This window comes from Abramis brama (genome assembly GCF_963993115.1).
Source record: "Abramis brama genome assembly, chromosome: 2".
In the NCBI taxonomy this organism is placed as follows: Eukaryota; Metazoa; Chordata; class Actinopteri; order Cypriniformes; family Leuciscidae; genus Abramis; species Abramis brama.
The window spans coordinates 53995630-54016140 of record NC_139964.1 but is presented as its reverse complement, the minus strand read 5'-3'; the positions used below and the strand labels follow the sequence as shown (position 1 = coordinate 54016140).

The 20511-nt window shown below is 36.8% G+C and overlaps 2 protein-coding genes across 5 annotated transcripts; both read left to right on the top strand.

The window, feature by feature from the left end:
• Window positions 1–1333: 1333 nt before the first annotated feature.
• Window positions 1334–5530, top strand: exosc9 (exosome component 9). The gene is made up of 12 exons (XM_084106991.1): window positions 1334–1500; window positions 1610–1704; window positions 2092–2211; window positions 2296–2398; window positions 2979–3116; window positions 3206–3288; window positions 4015–4147; window positions 4295–4383; window positions 4582–4728; window positions 4943–5061; window positions 5208–5271; window positions 5400–5530. The coding sequence occupies exons 1-12, from the start codon at window positions 1435–1437 to the stop codon at window positions 5422–5424; spliced, it is 1182 nt and encodes a 393-aa protein (XP_083963117.1). The 5' UTR covers window positions 1334–1434; the 3' UTR covers window positions 5425–5530.
• A 474-nt stretch (window positions 5531–6004) lies between these two features.
• On the top strand, window positions 6005–20188 carry ptpn9b (protein tyrosine phosphatase non-receptor type 9b). Of its 4 annotated transcripts, none has more exons than XM_084106705.1 (14): window positions 6012–6085; window positions 6762–6886; window positions 7852–7995; window positions 8106–8195; window positions 9648–9772; window positions 9859–9964; window positions 13391–13501; window positions 13632–14488; window positions 14613–14709; window positions 15433–15502; window positions 15592–15670; window positions 16657–16807; window positions 18237–18444; window positions 18527–20188. In XM_084106705.1, the coding sequence occupies exons 3-14, from the start codon at window positions 7921–7923 to the stop codon at window positions 18748–18750; spliced, it is 2193 nt and encodes a 730-aa protein (XP_083962831.1). In that variant the 5' UTR covers window positions 6012–6085; window positions 6762–6886; window positions 7852–7920; the 3' UTR covers window positions 18751–20188. The 4 variants fall into 4 exon arrangements, with proteins under 4 accessions (XP_083962829.1, XP_083962831.1, XP_083962832.1 ...); XM_084106706.1 differs by having other exon boundaries at window positions 6036–6085; window positions 6762–6830; XM_084106703.1 differs by lacking the exon at window positions 6762–6886 and having other exon boundaries at window positions 6005–6085.
• The last annotated feature ends 323 nt before the right edge of the window (window positions 20189–20511 follow it).

Below are 20511 nucleotides of genomic sequence, written 5' to 3'. Positions count from 1 at the left end.
TTGTAGGCCTTTAGCCATTCACATTTATTTGATCTTACTTAGTTTGAACCTTGCATGACATTTGACATGAACTAGGTCAAATAGTTATTGTGTCGTGTAAGTTTATATGTAGGTGGAGAAGAGAGACAGGAGATGATAGAGTGGGTTTTGATGCAAATATCCACGCGTCTTTCTTTGTGCTGAACAAGCGGGTATCACGTTGAGCTGCTCAAAAGATTGGCGAGTGTGCAGTCCATCCATCATAACGTTATGAGAGCAACAGTCCTACACAAGAGCACCAGCTGAACAATATCTACGCTGCCATGATTAGTCGTGTACGGCTGGTACCATTAACAGTGTTTTTAAAAGGGACATCTGCGTACGTGTGAATTTGCCACAGGCACATTTGGGCTTAACAAAAGCTTTCTAATGATAACAAATGATAAATCACATTATTTTGTTACAGATTGCACGATATTATGACCCATCAAACGATCCAAATTGCTGCACTGAAAGGGGGGACTGGTTAATAAATCAGTCTATTTTTTAATAAACGCTTAAATTCTTAATAAATCATTTTTATTTCCATATGTACAGAACATTATGTAGGCCTATGCCTCGTGCGTCGTGCCCATGACGTTTCTTACAACAAAGTGATTCATCTATCAGTTAAAAAACATGGTTAAAACACGTAAATATTGCTGGCCACTGCAATCAGTTTCACAGCTGGATAGCCTAGATAATGAATTTTAAAATGATAGGCCTACATAATAGATTCACATGCAATTCCATACACAATTTCAGAATAAGATTATGAGTTTCTCACGCACAAAATCACCAAGATATTCGAATCTATACAACAATTCGACACAATTCGACTGAAACTAGTTCCTGATAGGTCCACGTGTGCTTGTATTGACCTAGCTCTGATAGCTTATTTTTTCTACTGTTAAAATCCACAAGTAGCCAGCTATGCCTACTATAATATGCACTTCAGCAACAAATTATTGCCATTTACAACAAATTTTAAAACAATTATTTTCATATTCTGGCATGCTTCGGAAAACTGAACGAATTCCTTGGATTTTTTAAAACTATATTTATCGGGGTAGCCTAATATTACTAAATGTCTTACTATTATTAAGAAAATACAATTCTTCTATGGCTACAACTCCATCTCCTTATAATTTTTAATGGTGAATTATAGAATTATATATTATTATTTTTTATTTGTTGGAATAGGTAATTTCAAACAAACGGAACGACTGTGTTTTATGTTTTATAAATTCTAAAACTGAGCCGTCGTTCACCAAGCTCATCTGATGCATACGCAAATACCGTGCGCCAATGTTATACTTACGTCATAACATCGCGCAGGTTCTACACTGAAATAAGCGTGTGAGAGTATGCAGTGGTGGTGGATCGAGTTGTTTATGTGATATTCAAGCTGTCAAAATGAGGGATACTCCGCTGTCAAACTGCGAGAAGCATTTTCTTCTTAAAGCTATTGAAGAGAAAAAAGTAAGCTGCACCTTGTGATTATATATTTTTGACTTCATTAAGTAATGAAAAGTTGTGATTATTGTCATTCTACATCTCTAGCTGACTAGTAGTTTTCTGTTTTCTGCAGCGCTTAGATGGGAGACAGACATACGATTACCGGAATATTAAAATCACCTTTGGAACCGATTATGGCTGTTGCATCGTGGAACTTGGGAAAACAAGGTATCAGTTATAGTTGCTTTAAAAATGACAAACCACCGATTATGAAGTCATAACAATCTCTTGTTTACTATCTAGGAAAATGTAACGTTACCCCCGGTTTCACAGGCAAGGCTTAAGCCTAGCCTAGTCCAGACTAAAATGCATCATTGAGTGGAAAGTCACTTGCACTGATATATCTTAAAATATGTCAGTGCCATTGTTTTGTCTTAAGATGCACACCAGTAATGTTTTTTAAGGCATGTTTATAAAAGATACTTAAATGTCCTAATTTAACTGAGGCCAAATCCTGTCTTAAATCTAAGCCCTGTCTGTGAAACCAGGCCTTAGTCTACTTTGTTTGGGTACTTCCTCGAAAATCCCATTTTGAACACGTGTTTTTCCTTTCAGGGTGTTGTGTCAGGTCACTTGTGAGTTGGTCCCTCCAAAAGATTCACGTCCCACAGAAGGCATCGTGTTTTTTAATTTGGAATTGTCTCCCATGGCATCGCCAGCCTTTGAGCCCAACAGGTTCACACTGTCACACACAATCATGTAAATTATTCTCTTGTGTGTTTTCTTACCTCCTAATTCCTGTGTGTTTGTGTTCTATAGGCAGTCAGAGCTGTTGGTGTTGTTAAACAGACAGCTTGAGAGGTGTCTACGGAATTCTAAATGCATAGACACGGAGTCTCTGTGTGTAGTTTCAGGAGAAAAGGTGATATACATACCTGTCATATGATATATGCAATATCATTCAAAAGTTTGGAGTCAGTAAAACATTTTTTTAATGAAATTAATGCTTTTATTTGTCAAAGATGCATTAAATTAAAGTGACAGGAAAGACAAAAAAAAAAAAATATTGTTCTATTGAATTGATCAAAGAATCCTGAAAAATGTATCATGGTTTCCACAAACATATTAAGCAGCACAACTATTTTCAACGTTGATAATAATATTAATATTATTAATAATAAAATGTTTCTTGAGCACCAAATCAGCACATTAGATTGATTTCTGAAGGATCACGTGACACTGAAGACTGAAGTAATGGCTAATGAAAATTCATATTAAATTAAAAATAAAAAGTTATTTGAATAAAATTTCACCGTTTTTACTGCGTTTGATAAAATAAATGCAGACTTGATGAGACATGAGAAAAGAAAAAAAACGTACCGACCCCAAACTTTTAAATGGTAGCATAATTTCTTATTCTCATAGTAAAAACCAGAGCAAATTATTCATCCTATTTGCCACATGAAATGTCCCTTCACTCACTGTACCTCTGTTAACGACAGGTTTGGCAGATACGGGTTGATGTCCATGTGTTAAATCATGATGGAAACTTGATGGATGCAGCAAGCATTGCTGCCATATCTGCACTCTCACACTTCAGGCGGCCAGACGTCGCTATTCAGGGACGAGATGTTACTGTGGTGAGTCCTGAGACCCCATAATGGATGCATTTGGCAGGTGATATCTTTGTATTGGTGGTGTATTCCATTTTTTTTCTTGTTTTGAGCAGTTCAGTCCAGAGGAGAGAGATCCGATTCCTCTGAGTATTTATCACATGCCCATATGTGTCAGCTTTGCTTTCTTCCTGCAGGGGTAAGAAACATCACATGCACACAATCTCTTACAACAATCTCTTTACTGATATGATTTTGCTGGAAATTAGGAAAATGGATTCTATGGAAGCTTGTTTACGCTATGCAATAAAATAGTCTTTCTCTCAATTTAAAAAAAAAAAAAAAAATTCTAACAATTGTTTACGTCTTGTTTATAACCTGAGTTATAATGGCAGAATTGCGTGATATAAACTCGCAATTCTGACTTCTTTTTGCTCGCAATTGTGAGTTCATATCTTGCAATTCTGACTGCTTTTCTCAGAATTGTGAGATATAAACTCGTAATTGCAAGCTATAATGTCCAATTCTGAGTTTATGTCTCACAATTCTGACTTCATAACTTGCAATGGTGTGAATTGCGAGAAAAAAAGTCAGAATTTTGAGGAATAAACTCGCAAATTAATTGCGAGTTATAAAGTCAAATTATGAGGAAAAAGGAATGACTTTCTAACACGCAATTGAGACACTATTATGCAGTTCTGAGGAAAAGAAAAAGTCAGAATTGTGAGATATAAAGTTGCAATTTCCTATTATTTAGGGGTGGAAACAAGCTTCCATAGAATTCACTGCAATTTACTTATTGCAAATACTACTATGTATTGAGTTGCATTTCAAACATGCCTTTCTCTTCTATTCTAATTGCTTTGTTTTCATTTGACATAAGATATATTGTTTTACAATCTTTGTTTACTTATTCCTTCCTAAGCTCATATTTGCTTGTGGACCCTTGTGAACGAGAAGAGCGAGTGAAGGATGGATTGTTGGTGATAGCCATGAACAAACATCAGGAGATCTGCTCCATTCAGTCCAGTGGTGGGATCATGCTACTGAAAGACCAGGTAAGAGTGTGTGTTAGTTATAATTTATTTGGTCTAATTCGACTTATTTTTAGTTGATGTCATTGATTTATCACATACTGAACTTTCAAAACTGTTTTCCACTATTAATCTGTACTATAGAACCATAAACATTTTGTTTTCCCACAGGTTTTGAGATGCAGCAAAATAGCAAGTGTAAAAGTTTCTGAAATTACACAGCTCATCAACAAAGCCTTAGAGAATGACAAAAAAATCAGGTATGTGTGTAGTTTAAGATGATTTTTTAAATTGCATTAAGATGTTAGAATTTGCTCTTCCAATTCTTCCAAGACCTTTTATCACTCTTTGTGTCATATTACAGCAAATATAAAGCATTAGAATAATTAAAATGTATATTATACATTTATATTAAATTGATTTACGTTTTTTTTTTTTTTTTTTTTTTTTTTTTTTAGAAAGGAGGGTGGAAAGTTTGGCTTTGCTGAGTCCATGCCCAAAGAGCGAATCACAACTCTTAAGAGAGACGAAGCCCCGGTGGAGATGAGAGATGTCAAAGAGACAGCCAATGACATTGTGACCAGAACAGAAACCTCCACAGAAGCGTATCTGATTGCATACAGCATGGGGACATGGGGAATAGCCAGTTTTAGAACTCATGTTGATTGAGAATGTTTTAATATCTTGTTTAGGAATGCAGAAAAAGCAGTGTGATGGTTTGACGTCTCATTAGAGAAGCATGAAATGTTAAAGGAATATTGTATTGCTGTGCCAGGTGATTTTTTTTACCCTAATATTACTCCTTAACCCCAGAGCCAGTGTTCCCTCTCCTGTTCTTGTTGCTACGGGAACTGCACACGTAGGTGAGGGTATTGTAAACTCATGGGGACTCGATGAGGATGAAGAGGATGAACCTCAGACAGAGGACAGAAAAACAGGTAAGTTGTGTGAGAGACTTGTGTGTTTTTTGTGCTGTAGAGTAATAAACACACTATATATGTTTGTTCTAAAATCTGAGAAGAAAAATTGTCTGCCCAAAAACACCTGTGTGTGTATGTGTGTGTGTGTGTGTGTGCGCGTGCAGATGAAGTGATGGTAATCTCAGACAGTGAAGAGGATGAAGTTGTCATTCTTAATGAAGAAGCCCAGTGAGTAAAGTCAATAAATCTGTTATCTTAGTTACCTCACTCATAAAAGTACAACATAACCACATAATGAATGCATGCATACCCTCATACGGTGTGATATAACCAAAAATATTCCTTTTTTTTTAAAGGAAATCCAAGAAGAATCGAAAATGAACTTCAGTACTGCAGAGGATAGAGATGATCATATAATCAGACTCCCATACCACTGGACACAATTAGATTTTTTTTGTATTACAAAATAAAATGTAAAGATATGGAATTCTTTTGTTTTTGATTTATTACAGTGAAATGAATAATGCTTCCAGTCAGGTTAATGAACCGAATTACAAATGTTTCAACATATGTTTTTTAAGATCTCTCACATGTGAAATTATTAACATTAGAATAAAATGACATCTGGCCAGTACGGGGATCGAACCCGCGACCTTGGCGTTATTAGCACCACGCTCTAACCAACTGAGCTAACCGGCCAACTTGCTAAAAAAAGTGGCACATAAGATTACAAACTTAAATTAGACAAGTTGATAACTGTTGTACAAATAGATTGCTACATATTTAGAACATCTATCTTGAAAAATAAACTGCTCCCAGTCTATTCTCCTCGTATCTACTTAATTAATTTTTATAAATATATAAATATCTTATGTGCTAACTTTCAAGCATGGTTTCACCACATTACTGCGCATGCGCGTCCATCCTGATGCACGCTTGACAGGCACAAGCGGCGCGTTCCCGTCAGCAGAGAGGGCGCGCCCGTAGACGTTGCTGCTCAGGCTTCAAGATGGCGGAAGCCCTGACAACTCAAGAGGAGGTGGTAAGATACCTAAATATTTTCACAAGTCCTTCGTCGATTCCGTGGCGTTTCACGCTGAGCCGCCACAATCGCCTTTTTAGCATGTTCTATGTTGATACGTCAGATAATACAGTTTGTGGTTTATTTATTAACGCGCATCGCGGCCCTGTAGCTATTTTTTAAGGTGGCTGAGGTTAATGCTAGCCGTGTTAGCGAGCTAGCGACGCTTAACAGAATTTTGAGCGCTTTATTAAATATTTATTGACAGGTATGATTGTAGATTTTTGGAGAGCTGGTTTATTGTAAAACGACCCTTACATGTGTTGGACTGAACACCAGCTGTCTAGCAGCAAGTAACATTAGGTTGGCATACAACGTAAATGTGACTCGCGTTATTTAGTCTTATTCCAATATGACTGCATTAAATAAAAGCTGTTATAACACACTTCTTCATCGCTGTCCTGTCATATGTGTGGATATATGAATGCCCATGTCGCTGTCGGTAAATGACAGTGAACCGGGTGTGTGATGTGCTCCAGTGCTGGAAAATGTAAGACAGGTAATGTTAACCTGTCTCACCACCGTGTGAACACTCGTATAATAGTGCTGGAGGTGCCATTTGTTCTGACTCTTTGAGGAAACGGTGTAATATGAGTGTAGCATAACGTCTGTCAACACGATCCGTCTCTCTTTACAGATGTCAGATCATCCTCCTGCTTCTTCACATGCATTTGATTGAGTAGTATCATCTTTGGGCTCTGCAGAAGTAAATGTTTTTTGTTTTTTTGCATTGGCAAAACTGGTTCATTTTTGGAAAATCAGGTAATGTGAGGTAGATAGACTGGAACGTTATTAGTGCATTAACTAGTGGCATTTAATGTCTGGTAATATGGATAACTAGAGGGTTGGGATGTACAGTAATGATATTTTAGACTAGTAAATATATAAACTACCTTTCTTATAAAGTTTGGGGTCAGTAAAAGAAGTCTCATGCCCACTAAGGCTGCATTTATTTGATCAAACATACAGTAAGAAAAACAATAATTAAAATATTACAATGTAAAATAACTCTTTTCTGTTTTAATGTAATTTATTCATGTGATGGCAAAGCTGAATTACTCCAGTCTTCAGTGTCACATGATCCTTCAGAAGTTTATATTCAGGATTTTTTTGATTAATAGAAAGCTCCAAAGAACATAATTTAGGCCTGTTAATATAAGTAGGCTATTAATTTATTTGAAAAAGTCTTTTACTGACCCTAATGTTTTTAATGTACACTGAAATGATTACATAAAGATTGTCAAAATTAACTAAAACTATCTAAAAACAGATGCATTATTCATTGACAAGGCTGTTGGTAGATTTTGAGTTTGTTGGTTTGACATGGGAGAGTTAATATTTCTGTTATAATACCTGGAGAAAGCCATCCGTTAGCATTCCTATTCATCTTAGTGTATTTTGCCAGAATAAACAGTGACTTTTGAATGGCAGTCAATGAAAAGAATGCTGTTTGCAGCCAGATGGTGTCATCTAATCAGCCAAACTAGGCCGAGCAGCACGTCTATTGGCCATTACGATAATCTCAGAATGCCAAATATCAACTGATTTATCAACAAGGTTTATGTATTTTTATCATTAGGAATAGCGGTCAGACAAAATTGACACTATATAGGAACACATTTATTATAATAAATATACAAAAATAAAAAAATAGATGCTGTGAATGGGATGTGTAACTGTCATTAACATGTTTTTTTAGATTAAATTTGTGTTTGTGTGTGCGCCAGGCGGTGGAGGAGTTTCTGGCTGAGCTGAGATGTCGGGAACAGTCTCAGAATGCAGATCTTGTCAGTCAGATGACAGCGGTTAAGTTCCTTATGGCAAGAAAGTTTGATGTTTCCAGAGCCATTGACCTCTTCCAAGCTTACAAGGTAGGTACAGTAACCTTACATAAAAGGTGTGTGTGTGGTTGCTCATATGATAACATCCAATATACTGTGTGAGAGAGTCCCTTTACATTCTATCTTGTGGTTGTCTGCAGAACACCAGAATAAAGGAAGGCATCTACAATATTAACCCAAACGAGGAGCCTTTAAGGAGCGAGTTACTCAGTGGGAAATTCACAGTTCTGGTGAGTGTGATTTCAGATGAATGTAATGTGTGAACATTACTAATGAACAGATCAGCTTTTGGGACGCTGTTACCAGTTTGCTGTTGCTTCTCTACTGAAGGAACATTTTAATTGTACAGATTGGAGATGGCATGATTTATAAACTCAAGTCATCGTTGTTTTTGTGGTCAGATCAGCTCTCGTAGTCGGATGTTAAAAACTATTTCAAACTATTTCAGATTTTGGACATTTTCAGTCATCTGAGCAAATAGTACATTACTTACATTTACAGGAATGTAAAGAACTTTCTAATACATTTGACAAAAATGCTGTGGGTACACTACTGTTTGAAAGTTTGGGGTCATTAAGCATTTTTTTAAATATATATAAATGTGTACTTTTATTATATTGGCATGGACACATTAAATTGATCAAAAATAAATTCTTTTAAAATGTTACAAACGATTTATATCTCAAATAAATGCTGTTTCTTTGAACTTTCTATTCATCAAAGAATCCTGAAAAAATGTATCATTGGTTTCCACAAAATATTAAGCAGCGCAATGTTTCCAACATTGATAATAGTAATATTAATATTTCTTAAGCACAACATCTTCAGCATATTAGAATGATTTCTGAAGGATCATGTGACACTGAAGACTGAGTAATGGCTGCTGAAAATAAGTAATAAATTACATTTTAAAATACATTAAAATAGCAAAGAGTCATTTTAAATTGTAATAATATTTCACAATATTGCTGTTTTTACTGTATTTTTTATCAAATAAATGCAGCTTTGGTGAGCATAAGAGACTTTTTTCAAAAACATAAAAAATTCCCAAACCTTTAAACGGTGGTGTAAATCTGCATTTCCACTTTGTGAAAGACTGAAGAACGAAAGACACTCAGTAAGAAACCCAAACTTTGGCCAACTGCTTTGGACGCAATCATTTTTAAACACTTTCAGATTATGCGAAAGAAAACCTGCGCAAGTCGCAATCATTCATATTTACTGTTCCTGTAAATGAAGCAGAAAATAAAGGCCACCATCATTGCTAAAGTGACTGCAAAGGAAATTTAATCTCTGATATCACACCATCACACACACACAGCAGTTCCATGATCTTTGTTTAGTCTGGTCGTTACTGTTTGTTTCAGCCATTTTTCATTCAGGATCATGCTGTATACAGAGTTTGCGCAAGTGTTTGTGTAGGCAGGTCTGATGTATTCATCACATCTTAAACAGTTTTCAGAGCACTGAGCATGCAAGAGAACTGTTCCAATGATATAAGCAATACTTAGTTTTAATGCGACTTCTACTACTTTAAACTGGTTGGCTACATTGACTGGTTTCACATGCACTTGCTGGTAATGTGTGTATGTATTTGTTACACGTATGTTGTTTATGCATTAATTGCAAGTATGTTGTGTATGTAAGTTGTATATGCATTAATTTGGCTTCTTTGTGTATAGCCCGGCCGTGACGCAAAAGGTGCAGCTTTGGCACTTTTTACAGCACGTCTCCATCGGCCAGACCTCACTACCCATAAGGCTGTTCTTCAAGCCATTATATATCAGCTGGACAAGGCCATTGAGAGGTAAAATAGGCCACATCCATAAATCTGATCAAATGTAATGTGGTATCTCTGCATCTTCATCTGAAACATCTTTCTCTCCCCCTTAGTGTTCAGACACAGAGAGATGGGCTCATTTTCATCTATGATATGACTAACTCTACATATGCCAACTTTGACTATGAGCTTTGCGTCAAGATTTTGAATCTGCTTAAAGTAAGTGTTGTTATGCTGTCAAGACCATCTGTCTGTTTCACAGTGTGTTCATCAGTAGAACTCGGTGGGGTTTGGATTTGCTCTTTTGAGATCTATTAAGCTTTTCATCTGTCATCTGTATTTACTGTTATTAGGGCTGCCGTGATAATGGCATTACTGTAATACAAGCAACCGCCGCAACCACGTTGTTCACGTTTTTTAATTTATTTTAAATAAGGCTCTGCCATTCTTGTTTTACACTTCATGCATGTGTACTGAATGTTAAATAAGTTAATGATAACAGAGTGAAGAATGTATTTTTTCTGGCCAACTGGTACTTTTTTACTTAAGACTCAGTGTACAATTGTGATTTGTACAGAGGATCCGTAGATTTGTACTAAAGCCTAAACAGACCGAGAGTGAGAGAAAGACTGAGCAGGTGCGATTACCTGCATCTGCTCTTCTTCAGGTCAAGGCATATATTTGCGAAAGAAAAGAAAGTTTGCCATGTCTGAAGAGGAAAGCGAAATCTTTGTCGTAGCATCCTGTCAACGTTTAAGGATATTTCCCATGAATGGCATCAGCGCTGGTCTATGCATTGAATCAATGCCATGGGTCTCTATGAAGTGAAGCATCACCCCGGTGACACATTGCTGGTCGGTTGAGCCTTGTAAAGTGGTCCTCAAAGTTAGAATTATTTCAACATCTCGTTTCATTACTGAATGAATCAGCGTTTTTGAACGTATTAGTTTAATGAAAGGTTTAATGACTCGCTCAAAGACCGTCCCTGGCCGCCACATAGTGCTGTAATAATGTAACCTGCACTGACTGACAGCCTGTCTAGAAAACGCAGAGACTAGCAATGCTGATCCTGGTGAAATATCAGCAATCTTAGAAATCCTCTCATCCAATAGCCCAACAGGCTATTTGTCAGGTTTCTATTCTGTTATTGTGGCCCCTTATTTTGACATTCTGTTCTGTTTCCTTTAGTTCCTGTTTCCCCGCTGTGTTTAGTTTTGGTTTCATTGGTTACTGATTATGTCTTCGTATGTTTCTATAGTTGCGTATTAGACATACTAGACAGTATGTGATTTGTACAGAGACAGTATGTCTAGTTTCCTTTGTTCTACCCGTTTATATAGCCCTGTGTTTCAGCTGTTCTTGGGTCAGTTCTCGTTTATGCATTGTGTGTTTTGCATTATTGTTCTGCATGTTCATTCAGAGTGTTTGGATTATTAATAAAACCTGTTTTGTTTTTGAATCTCCTTCATCTTGGTGCCTGCTGACCACACTGTAACACTTGTTATTTATAAATAACACACTGTTATTTATATAGCAAAAATAAATAAATAAATAAATATAAAAAAATTGATAATATTGCATATCACGATATTGAGCAACTCAAAATACAAGAAGGGCTGGTGATATATTGCATTTTTACAATATATCATACAACTGCATTTTACATATCGCTATGATTTTATTTACTTCCTTGCTACTTTCTTGAAAATTGTTGGTTTTCTTGCAACTGGCAAGGGTTTGTAATAGTGTCTTGAGTACAGTTGCAAAAGCTACTGAATATGTTAGTGAACAAAAGGTTGATAATATTGCTGTTTGCTATGTTACTTTTGTTCATGTGTAACAATCAAAAGTTTGGGGTCACTAGTTTTTGAAAGAAGTCTCTTGTACTCACCAAGGCTGCCATTATTTGAACAAAAATACAGTAAACAGTAATATTTTGAAATATTTTGTACAACTTAAGTAATTGATTTCATTTTCAATATATTTTAAAATGTAATATTCCTCTGATGGCAAAGCTGAATTTTCAGCATCATAACTCCAGTCTTCAGTGGCACATGATCCTTCAGAAATCTTCAATGTTTTTGTGGAAACCATGATCTTTTTTTTTTTTCAGGATTTTTGATGAATTTATTTGAAATAGAAATCTTTAGTAATAATGTAAAGGTCTTTTCTGTCACTTCTGACTAATTTAATGCTTCTTTGCTGGATAAAAGTTTAGATTCCTTTCAGAATCAAACAAAAACATTCTGACCTTCATTTGAATGGTACTGTAAATGAAAATTATTAAGCATTTTTAGCACTTCTTGTGCTCATTTAACTAAATTTCCAGTGTTTTAATTTTTTAATCTTCTACTTGGAAACTGGTTTGTTTGGTTCTTCTGGTTGAAAAAAGTGGCAATGGAGAAAATAATGACCAGATCTTGAGAAATTTCCTGAAAAATGTGATTGTTCAAGTCGTTGAGTACTGCTATTTAGGGAGACTGTTGACCTTAGAAGGATTATTCTAGAGAGATTGCAACATGAGACAAAGTCTCTTTGCTTTGTCCAGAAATGGTGAAAAGTATGTAGACATTCCATTTTAATTAACCCAGAACAGGTGCAAAAAAATCAAGCATGCAGTCGCACGGCCTCCATAGACAAACATTTTAGTAGGAGACAAGCCTTTTTTGTTCAAGCATTACAATGCCCCTGTGCACATAGCAATATCCATTAATAGATTATTTATGGGTTTTGTGTGAAAGAACTTGACTGGCATGCACAAAACCTGGATCTGAACTTCACTGAACACCTTTGGGATGAATTGGAACGCAGACTGCAATCCAGAACCCATCACTCATCTTAACTGCCTGGCCTCGCTGATGCTGTAGTCTCTGAATGGGAGCAAGTCCCCAACATAATGCCTTCCCAGAATAGTGGAAGCTGCAGCAAAGAGTGGATGAACCGCTTATTAATGCAGATGGTTTTTCAAGCGTGAGTTTGTAGGCATACGCTAAATGTCTACACACTTTAAGGCTTATAGTGTATTCAAAGGTAATCCACCCGTGAGAAAGTTGAGTCAGTACGTTTTTTTTGTTTGTTTTTTATACGGTTTAAAACTTTATTCAGCAAGGACACATTAAATGAATCAAAAGTGACAGTAAATACATTTATATTTTTATAAAATAGTTGTATTTCAAATTAATTAACTTTCTATTCAAAGTATCCTGGAAATTCTCTCCACAAAAATATTAAGCAACACAACTGTTTTCAACACAGATATTTCCTGAGCAGCAAATCAGCATATTAAAGTGATATCTGAAGGGTCATGTGAGATTAGAAAATTAAAGGATAACTGTCATCGTTGTGTGAATGGGCCTTAATGGCTGATACAAATTCAGCTTTGCCATCACAGAAAAGTTATTTTAAATTGTAATAATTTTTCACACAATATTATTTTTTACTGTATATTTGATCAAATAAATGCAGCCTTCATGAGCATAAGAGACTTATTTTAAAAACATTTAAAAGTCTTACTGACCTCAAACTTTTGAACCATTGTGTATGTTCCTGATTCTTTAGATGGTTTGTTTAATGGGTGGGTCTGTGAATGGAAATACCACAGTCCTTTGTGTATTGTGCTTACTGTCTGTCTTTTTTGTGATTTAGGGGGCTTTCCCTGCTCGTCTGAAATGCGTCTTCATTGTGTCGTCTCCGCTGTGGTTCCGAGCACCGTTTGCGGTACTCCGTCTGTTTGTGAGAGAGAAACTGAGAGAGAGGGTATGTCTAGAGCTCTGAATGACTGAATATACAAACGTTCAACTTTTTGAAACTCTTGGAAGGTTTCAATAATTTGAATGTGATGGCTTATTTATTTTCATGTGAATTTCTTTTTTCTCTACCTCTGCAGGTGTGCACTGTAAGAGCCCACGAACTGGTTAATCACATCCCGGTCAACTCCCTTCCAGAACATTTGGGTGGCTCGTCACAGTATAGTCACATTGCCTGGATCCAGTCCTGTGTCAACTCCAGCCCCAATCACCCCAATAACTCTTCCTACGTCACTGCGGACTGCTTGGGCAGCCTGCTCCGCTCCTACTCCATGGAGCATGGGCAGAACACCTCAGCTGACCCCTTAACTGCCAATACTTCAGGGGCCACCCTCCTGGGGGACGGACTGAACTCGAACTGCACCTTACTAGATGACGGCAATGCCAACCTGCAGAACCACAGGGCTGCAGGGCACGCGCATTGGAATGGCTCTGTGCTGCCAGGTTCCGGGGGCATTTCGGGGTCCAACGCCAACGCCGTCAATGGGCGTGGCCGTCAGCCGCCCCCGCAGTCAGAAACGCCGCCAGACACGCCCCTACATCACAAACACACAGCTGGTGCTATATTACCAGGAGTAGGAGGGACTATGGGTGTGGAAGGAGCGTGTTTAGACGACAGTAGGCAGGATGGCAACGGTGCTGAGGACAGCCAACAGGAAATGGAGTTTCTGGAAGAGGAAGTGGATGGAGATGGCGTTCCACCCCTCCCACTGAAATCAAGGCCGCCACCCCTCCATCACAGCCCCACTCCAGATATGAGCTGGTTTCCGGGAACGACGACGGAAGCGGCTGCGTTGTCGGTGCACGTGGCTGAGCCGGGCGGAATGAGCCTGCAGGATCTGGTGCAGCACGTGAAACGCAAAAAGAAGAAGGGCATTTATCAGGAGTACGAGGAGATCCGCAAGGAACCTCCTGCTGGAACCTTTGACTACTCTAAGTAAGTGACATTTGCATTTGGTTATTTGACATATTATAAACTTCTTTGTCTGTAAATGTATTTGACGATACATTTACAGACCAAGAAGTGTTTGCTTGTATAAATATGATATTTATTCTGACAGGAAAGCCTCTAACCAGATAAAGAATCGCTACAGTGACGTCCTTTGCCTTGACCAATCACGCGTTCGACTCTGTCCGCTCAATGATGAGGACGACGAGGTCAGAGTAATGCCCATTTCCCCTTATGACGATCTTCATGGTTGTCATTGTTCATTGCAGTCATATTATAGTATTATTTAAGTATTTAATATTAGCTTCTTTCTTTTTTTTATTTTAATCTTAGTAAATTTATGTGTGTAATGTTAGGGATGCACTGAAACCGAAAATTCTGGAAGCACTTGGCCGAAAACCGAAACCGAGAAGGACTTTAAAATAATGATTAATTTCTTATTTTAAATTCATCTATTTTGTATCATTGTATTAATATTAGACTTTTTAATTAAATATCTAATTGTGATTTTTCTGACCGATATTGCGATTTGATTTGCAATTTAATTTTGTAAAGTCAAGTTTCAGTAGTGTGCAGCACACACTCTAAATTAAAGGAGTACAACATGCCTTTAATTTTAGACCCTTCCACTACCTTGTAGTCTAGCAGATGCAGTGTTCCCACTATTAAAACAACTGCAAATGACACTTATTGTCATACAGAGCTGCATAAGTGCAGTTATTCAATAACCACAGTCATATGCTGGGGCATATATTTTCAGCCTTTTTCCTCTTTCGGCCAAAAACCTTACATTTTCGGCGGGCAAAATTTCGGTGCATCCCTTCTAATGTTTATGTATTTTCTGCATTATATCAATTACTGAAAACAATTTTTAAAAGTACTAGCTACCGATAATAACACATTACATTTGATTATTATTTTATTTTATATAGACGTCTGACTACATCAACGCTAGTTTCATGGATGGTTACAAGAGGAGTAATGCTTACATAGCTACTCAGGGTGAGACTTTTTATTTTTCACAACTAAACATTTTTTTGTGAAGTACACATACAGTAAATGTGCAAATGTAAAATTTTGGCTTGTTTCAGGGCCTTTGCCAAAAACGTTTGGAGACTTTTGGCGAATGGTGTGGGAGCAAATGGTTTTAATCATTGTTATGACTACAAGGTTAGTTTCCTTCTATAAAAAGTTATAGTGCTTTTTCTTTAAGTTTTTTTTTTTAATGATGCTTTAACAGGATTTTGGACACGATAATAAAGGACTGCAACTAACAAATACAATACTGTTCAAAAGTTTGGGGTCAGTAAGATTTTTGCTTTTTTCAGCAAGGATGCATGAAATTGATTACTATTTCAAATAAATGCTGTTCTTTTGAACTTACTATTCATCATAGAATCCCTGAAAGCATCATGATTTTTACAAAAATATTAAGCAGCACAGTTGTTTTCAACATTGGTAGTAATAAGAAATGTTTCTTGAGCACCAATCAGCATATTAGAATGATTATTGAAGGATCATGTGACTGAAAATTGAAGTAATGGCTGCTGAGAACTCAGCTTTGCCATCACAGAAATAAATGATCTTTTAAAATCTTAAAATAGAAAACAGTAAAATATTTTATAATATAATATTAATAATATTTGACAATATTACTATTTTGCTCTATTTTTGATTAAATAAATGCAGCCATGGTTCTTTCGAACCAACATTATAACATTTTACTGACCCAAAACTTTTAAACGGTAGTGTACTGGTTTGTCAAATACTTCAATTTAAAAAAAGCTTTGTTGTTTTTAATTTAATCGAACACATTTCAAATTAGCTCTAGAAAGAAATTTGACAGACAAAATTATTGCGCTCCCTTTCTTTATGCTGTCCGTTTTCTTTGACATGCAATTAAAATTGTGGTAGAATTATATTGTTGCAGCCCTATGATAGTTATTTACATTTTATGCAGTTGAATGACAGAAATAGTAATTTTAACAATATGAATTGATCATAAAATGTTTGTCCTTTTATTCCATTTATCTTTTGTCTTATTATTATTATTATTATTATTATTATTATTATTATTATTATTATTATTATAAGGATTAATGTCTGGTAAAGAAGACCAGTATAATTCTTGACAATCTTATCTTTGTCCATCTCAGAGTTGTAGAGCGAGGCCGAGTGAAATGCGGACAGTACTGGCCATTAGAGGCTGGCCGCACTGAGGATTATGGGTACTTTTTGGTGAGAAATGTCCATATTGAGATGTTTCAGGACTTTAAGCTATCACACTTGGAGCTCTTCAACACTCAGGTCAGTCCCTCAGTCTCTGTTTTTATCTTGTTGCCTATATATTCTTTTTACTGTTATTATTAGGGCTGGGCATTGACAAACGTCACGATTCGATTTCTGTTCATAAGCTTGTGATTTGATTCCGATATATTTGATTCTGTTAATTTTTCTCTCTTAGCTGGTACTTTACTATAATATTAAAGGTTAAAATTAACAACTGATTTGTATACAATTGCATATAATGCAGTTTTTATAATAATAACTTTATATTAATATAGTATAATAATATGAATATTATTATACAAATATAATAATGAGTATAATAATGTAACTTTTAATAAGAGTACAAATATGAATATGTAATATAGTGTGTTTTTTTGAAAAATGTTTTCTTCTATAGAGTAAATTTCTCTTGCTAATTGTTTATGGTCAGTGAATGGCTTTCCTGAGGTAAATGTAATGTTACGAGACATTGTTCTCAAGCTGTTTTATTAACGTCTGTCCCTGGTTGAAACACTGATTGAGCGATTACACAAGACATGATGCATTTCAGTAAGTTGTACTGTAACTTTCAACATACTTTCTGATGTTCATTCATTTGTGCTGTAACTATTAGTAAAGAGGAAGAGATGATCGGTTCACGTGCCACTTCAACTGAGGTGCTACAGCGATTTGTCATATGAAAGAGCGCCAAAACCACATTTATTGTTTGAATTTAGTAGTAAAATTGAAAGAATTGAGACTTAATTTCAAAAGTAACCTGCTCTGTCTTGTCTGCCGGTGCGTTGTCAGTGTCGTCTTTGCTCTGCAATGTATTTGGGCGTGTGGCGTGAGAACAATGTTGTTGTTGCTTTTTGTAGGTATGTTACTCTACTGGTTTGGCTTCATTTGTACTATGTGTCTTCTGTTGGAGTGCTACAGCGCCCCACTGGTCGAAACGTGTTATCGCAGGCCTTTAAATTAGGCCATTTGAGAGACTATTCGACAGCAAAAATAATTGTCGACTAATTGTTTCAGCCCTTATGCTTATAAAATGTGTAAAGGAGTGAAAATAGCACCAGGAATGATTGTTTCCGATGCCTGTGTCGAACCGTAATGGGTAATGTAGCTCCTATGACGAGAAAGGAACGAGAAGGTTTGCTTGACTCGAGCATTCTGTCCTTTTTAGGATCGCATCTTGTGACATCACATACTATTTTTGGTTTGTTTAGATGTCTTTGCGCTCATATTTCAGTCAAATCACACCAAGGTTCGGTTGGCAGCGTTCACACTTATTTAAATGAACTGAGAAATGGCGCCAGAGTTCGTTTCAATTGAACCAAACCCGCCAAGAGTGAACACACCCTTAGATCACACACTTATTGTGTAGTTACAAGGGGTACGTTGAGGCCTTTTATATGTATATTATTGTCTATAATAATGTAAATGACAGTACAAGCTTCTCTTTCAGACAGGGGAATGTAGGGAAGTGTCTCAGTATCTCTACATGAGCTGGCCAGATTTTGGTGTTCCGAAGTCAGCGTCAGCCATGTTGGATTTCCGGGCACACGTGAAACGGAGACAAGAGTCCTCATTACGAACACTGTATCCTGATTGGACGGGCCCCCCAGGAGGCCCCCCAGTGCTGGTGCACTGCAGTGCAGGCATCGGCAGAACAGGTGAGTCTACATTCTTTTCCCATCTAATTTCTTAACTGCACTATAGCGTGTCTTACAAGCCTTCTTTATTCTTCTCCCTCAGGCACGTTTTGTACTTTAGACATTTGTCTCTCCCGTCTGGAGGACATCGGGACAGTGGACATTAAGCAGACGGTGCGTCGCATGCGGACGCAGCGTGCCTTCAGCATCCAAACCTGGGACCAGTACTACTTCTGCTACAAAGCAGTGATCGAGTACGCCCAACAGAGCGGCCTGCTGCAGCCCGTGGAGTGGTCCGACACAGAGCTGGAGACCGACAGCGAGTGAATCAGGAAAAACAGAACTCGCACGAGAGGGCGCAAGAGGCACAGAAGGAAAAGAAGTGGTCTTTTCCCCTCTCCGGGCTACAGGTAGACTCCACTGCCACCTCTTTTCTTCCGAGGAAGACGCGGAGATAAAGAAACGAGGAGCGGAGGATGCTTTTATCCTGCCACTTTTCAAGCCCTTCTTTTTACTCTGATCTGGACGAGATCAGAGACTGTGGCTTGGCGTACGAGTTGTAGCATTTTTTTTTATACATCTAAATATAAATACTGACTTGCACATGTGGAATGACAAACTTGAAAAATCCAGTTCATCGTATTACCTGGTCTTTTTTGCTCAAAGTGTTGTCGAAATTCAATATCACTCAACTTGGGGTTAAATTCACACTTTTTATCAAAGTGTAAGAACATAAAACTTGAATATTCTTTTTTTTCTCTCTCTCTCTCTTCTCCGTCACATTTAAATAGCAATTTATTTGTGTCTGAACAGATTCCAACAGTTTTCTTTCCTTTTTTTTTTTTTTGATATTATTTGTGTATTTCACCGTTAAACTAATCTTCAAGCCAAAGGTATGGTGTCGAATGCTTGGATGTATCCGTAAAGATCGTTGTGACTTAAACCCTTGTATATCTTGTAGCATACATTTATATATTGTGCATAACAACCTTTGAAAAGCCTTGTTTTAATATAATACTCTTAACTTTCTTCAGAATTATGTGTATCTATATACACATCTATATAGATATATATAAAGAATATATGTATAAGTATATGTTGGGTTAAAACAAAAGGAAAAGAGAAGGAGGAACACAACTACCGGTATGTTATATATGGTGTATCATGGTGACTGTTCTGGAGGTCCTGCAGTTTTAATTTTTTAACTTACCGTAGTCCATGATTATCCAGCCTTAATGCAGGGCATCTGTCGTTCACAGAGCGTCTCAACTGTTAGATTCTCTCTGAATTCTGGCCCTTAACCTTCAATCACTGCCTTGCTCCCTCTAAAGTATGAACTTTGACTCAGCTGTTTTTTTTTTTTTTCCTACCTAAAAAAGCAAAACAAAAAACTATGAGCCCCAAGTTGAAGTATCCTGAGCCGCACGGACACTAATTCTGTTACCACGATTATCTAAAGTGTTCCGTTCTGATGTGAAGTGTTGGAGTCATTTGTTACGAGTGAGCTGGGGGTCTTCAGCTGTGTGGTGTGTGGAGTCCTGGGGTCGAAAAGCCTCAGTTTTTGTGCCTTCAAGTTTTCCGTAGCGCAATGTGTAGTTTCAGGCAACGAGTAGAACAACTGGTCTCACATGCATATAGGGAATTTATTTTAATCTCAGGGGTGTACTTGGTGTTTTCCTGCTCTCAAAAACGTCATTTGCCTCTGGTAATTATTTCCACAAAAAAAAAAAAAAAAAAAAAAAAAAAGAGAGAAAAAAAAAAATAAGTATACAAATTTTATTTTGAATTTTATACAGCATCATGTATTATATTCTGTTTTTATTTATGCCTTTGTAGAACTTCAGCAGTATTGAGATTTGAATGTTGGTACGAAAAAATGAACAGTCATACTATTTTAAACAGATAAGCTAAAGAAATCAAACCATAAAACAAAAGACTGATCAGTTTTTTTTTTTTGTTTTTTTTTTACGTTGTTTTAAGTTCTGTGTGGAGTCATGTTACTCAGCGTTTTGTTTTGGGAGAAAAAAAAACTCAGTTATTTTTCCAGATGCCTGTAGCAGAACCTTTTTCATACTCTGTGAACTGTTA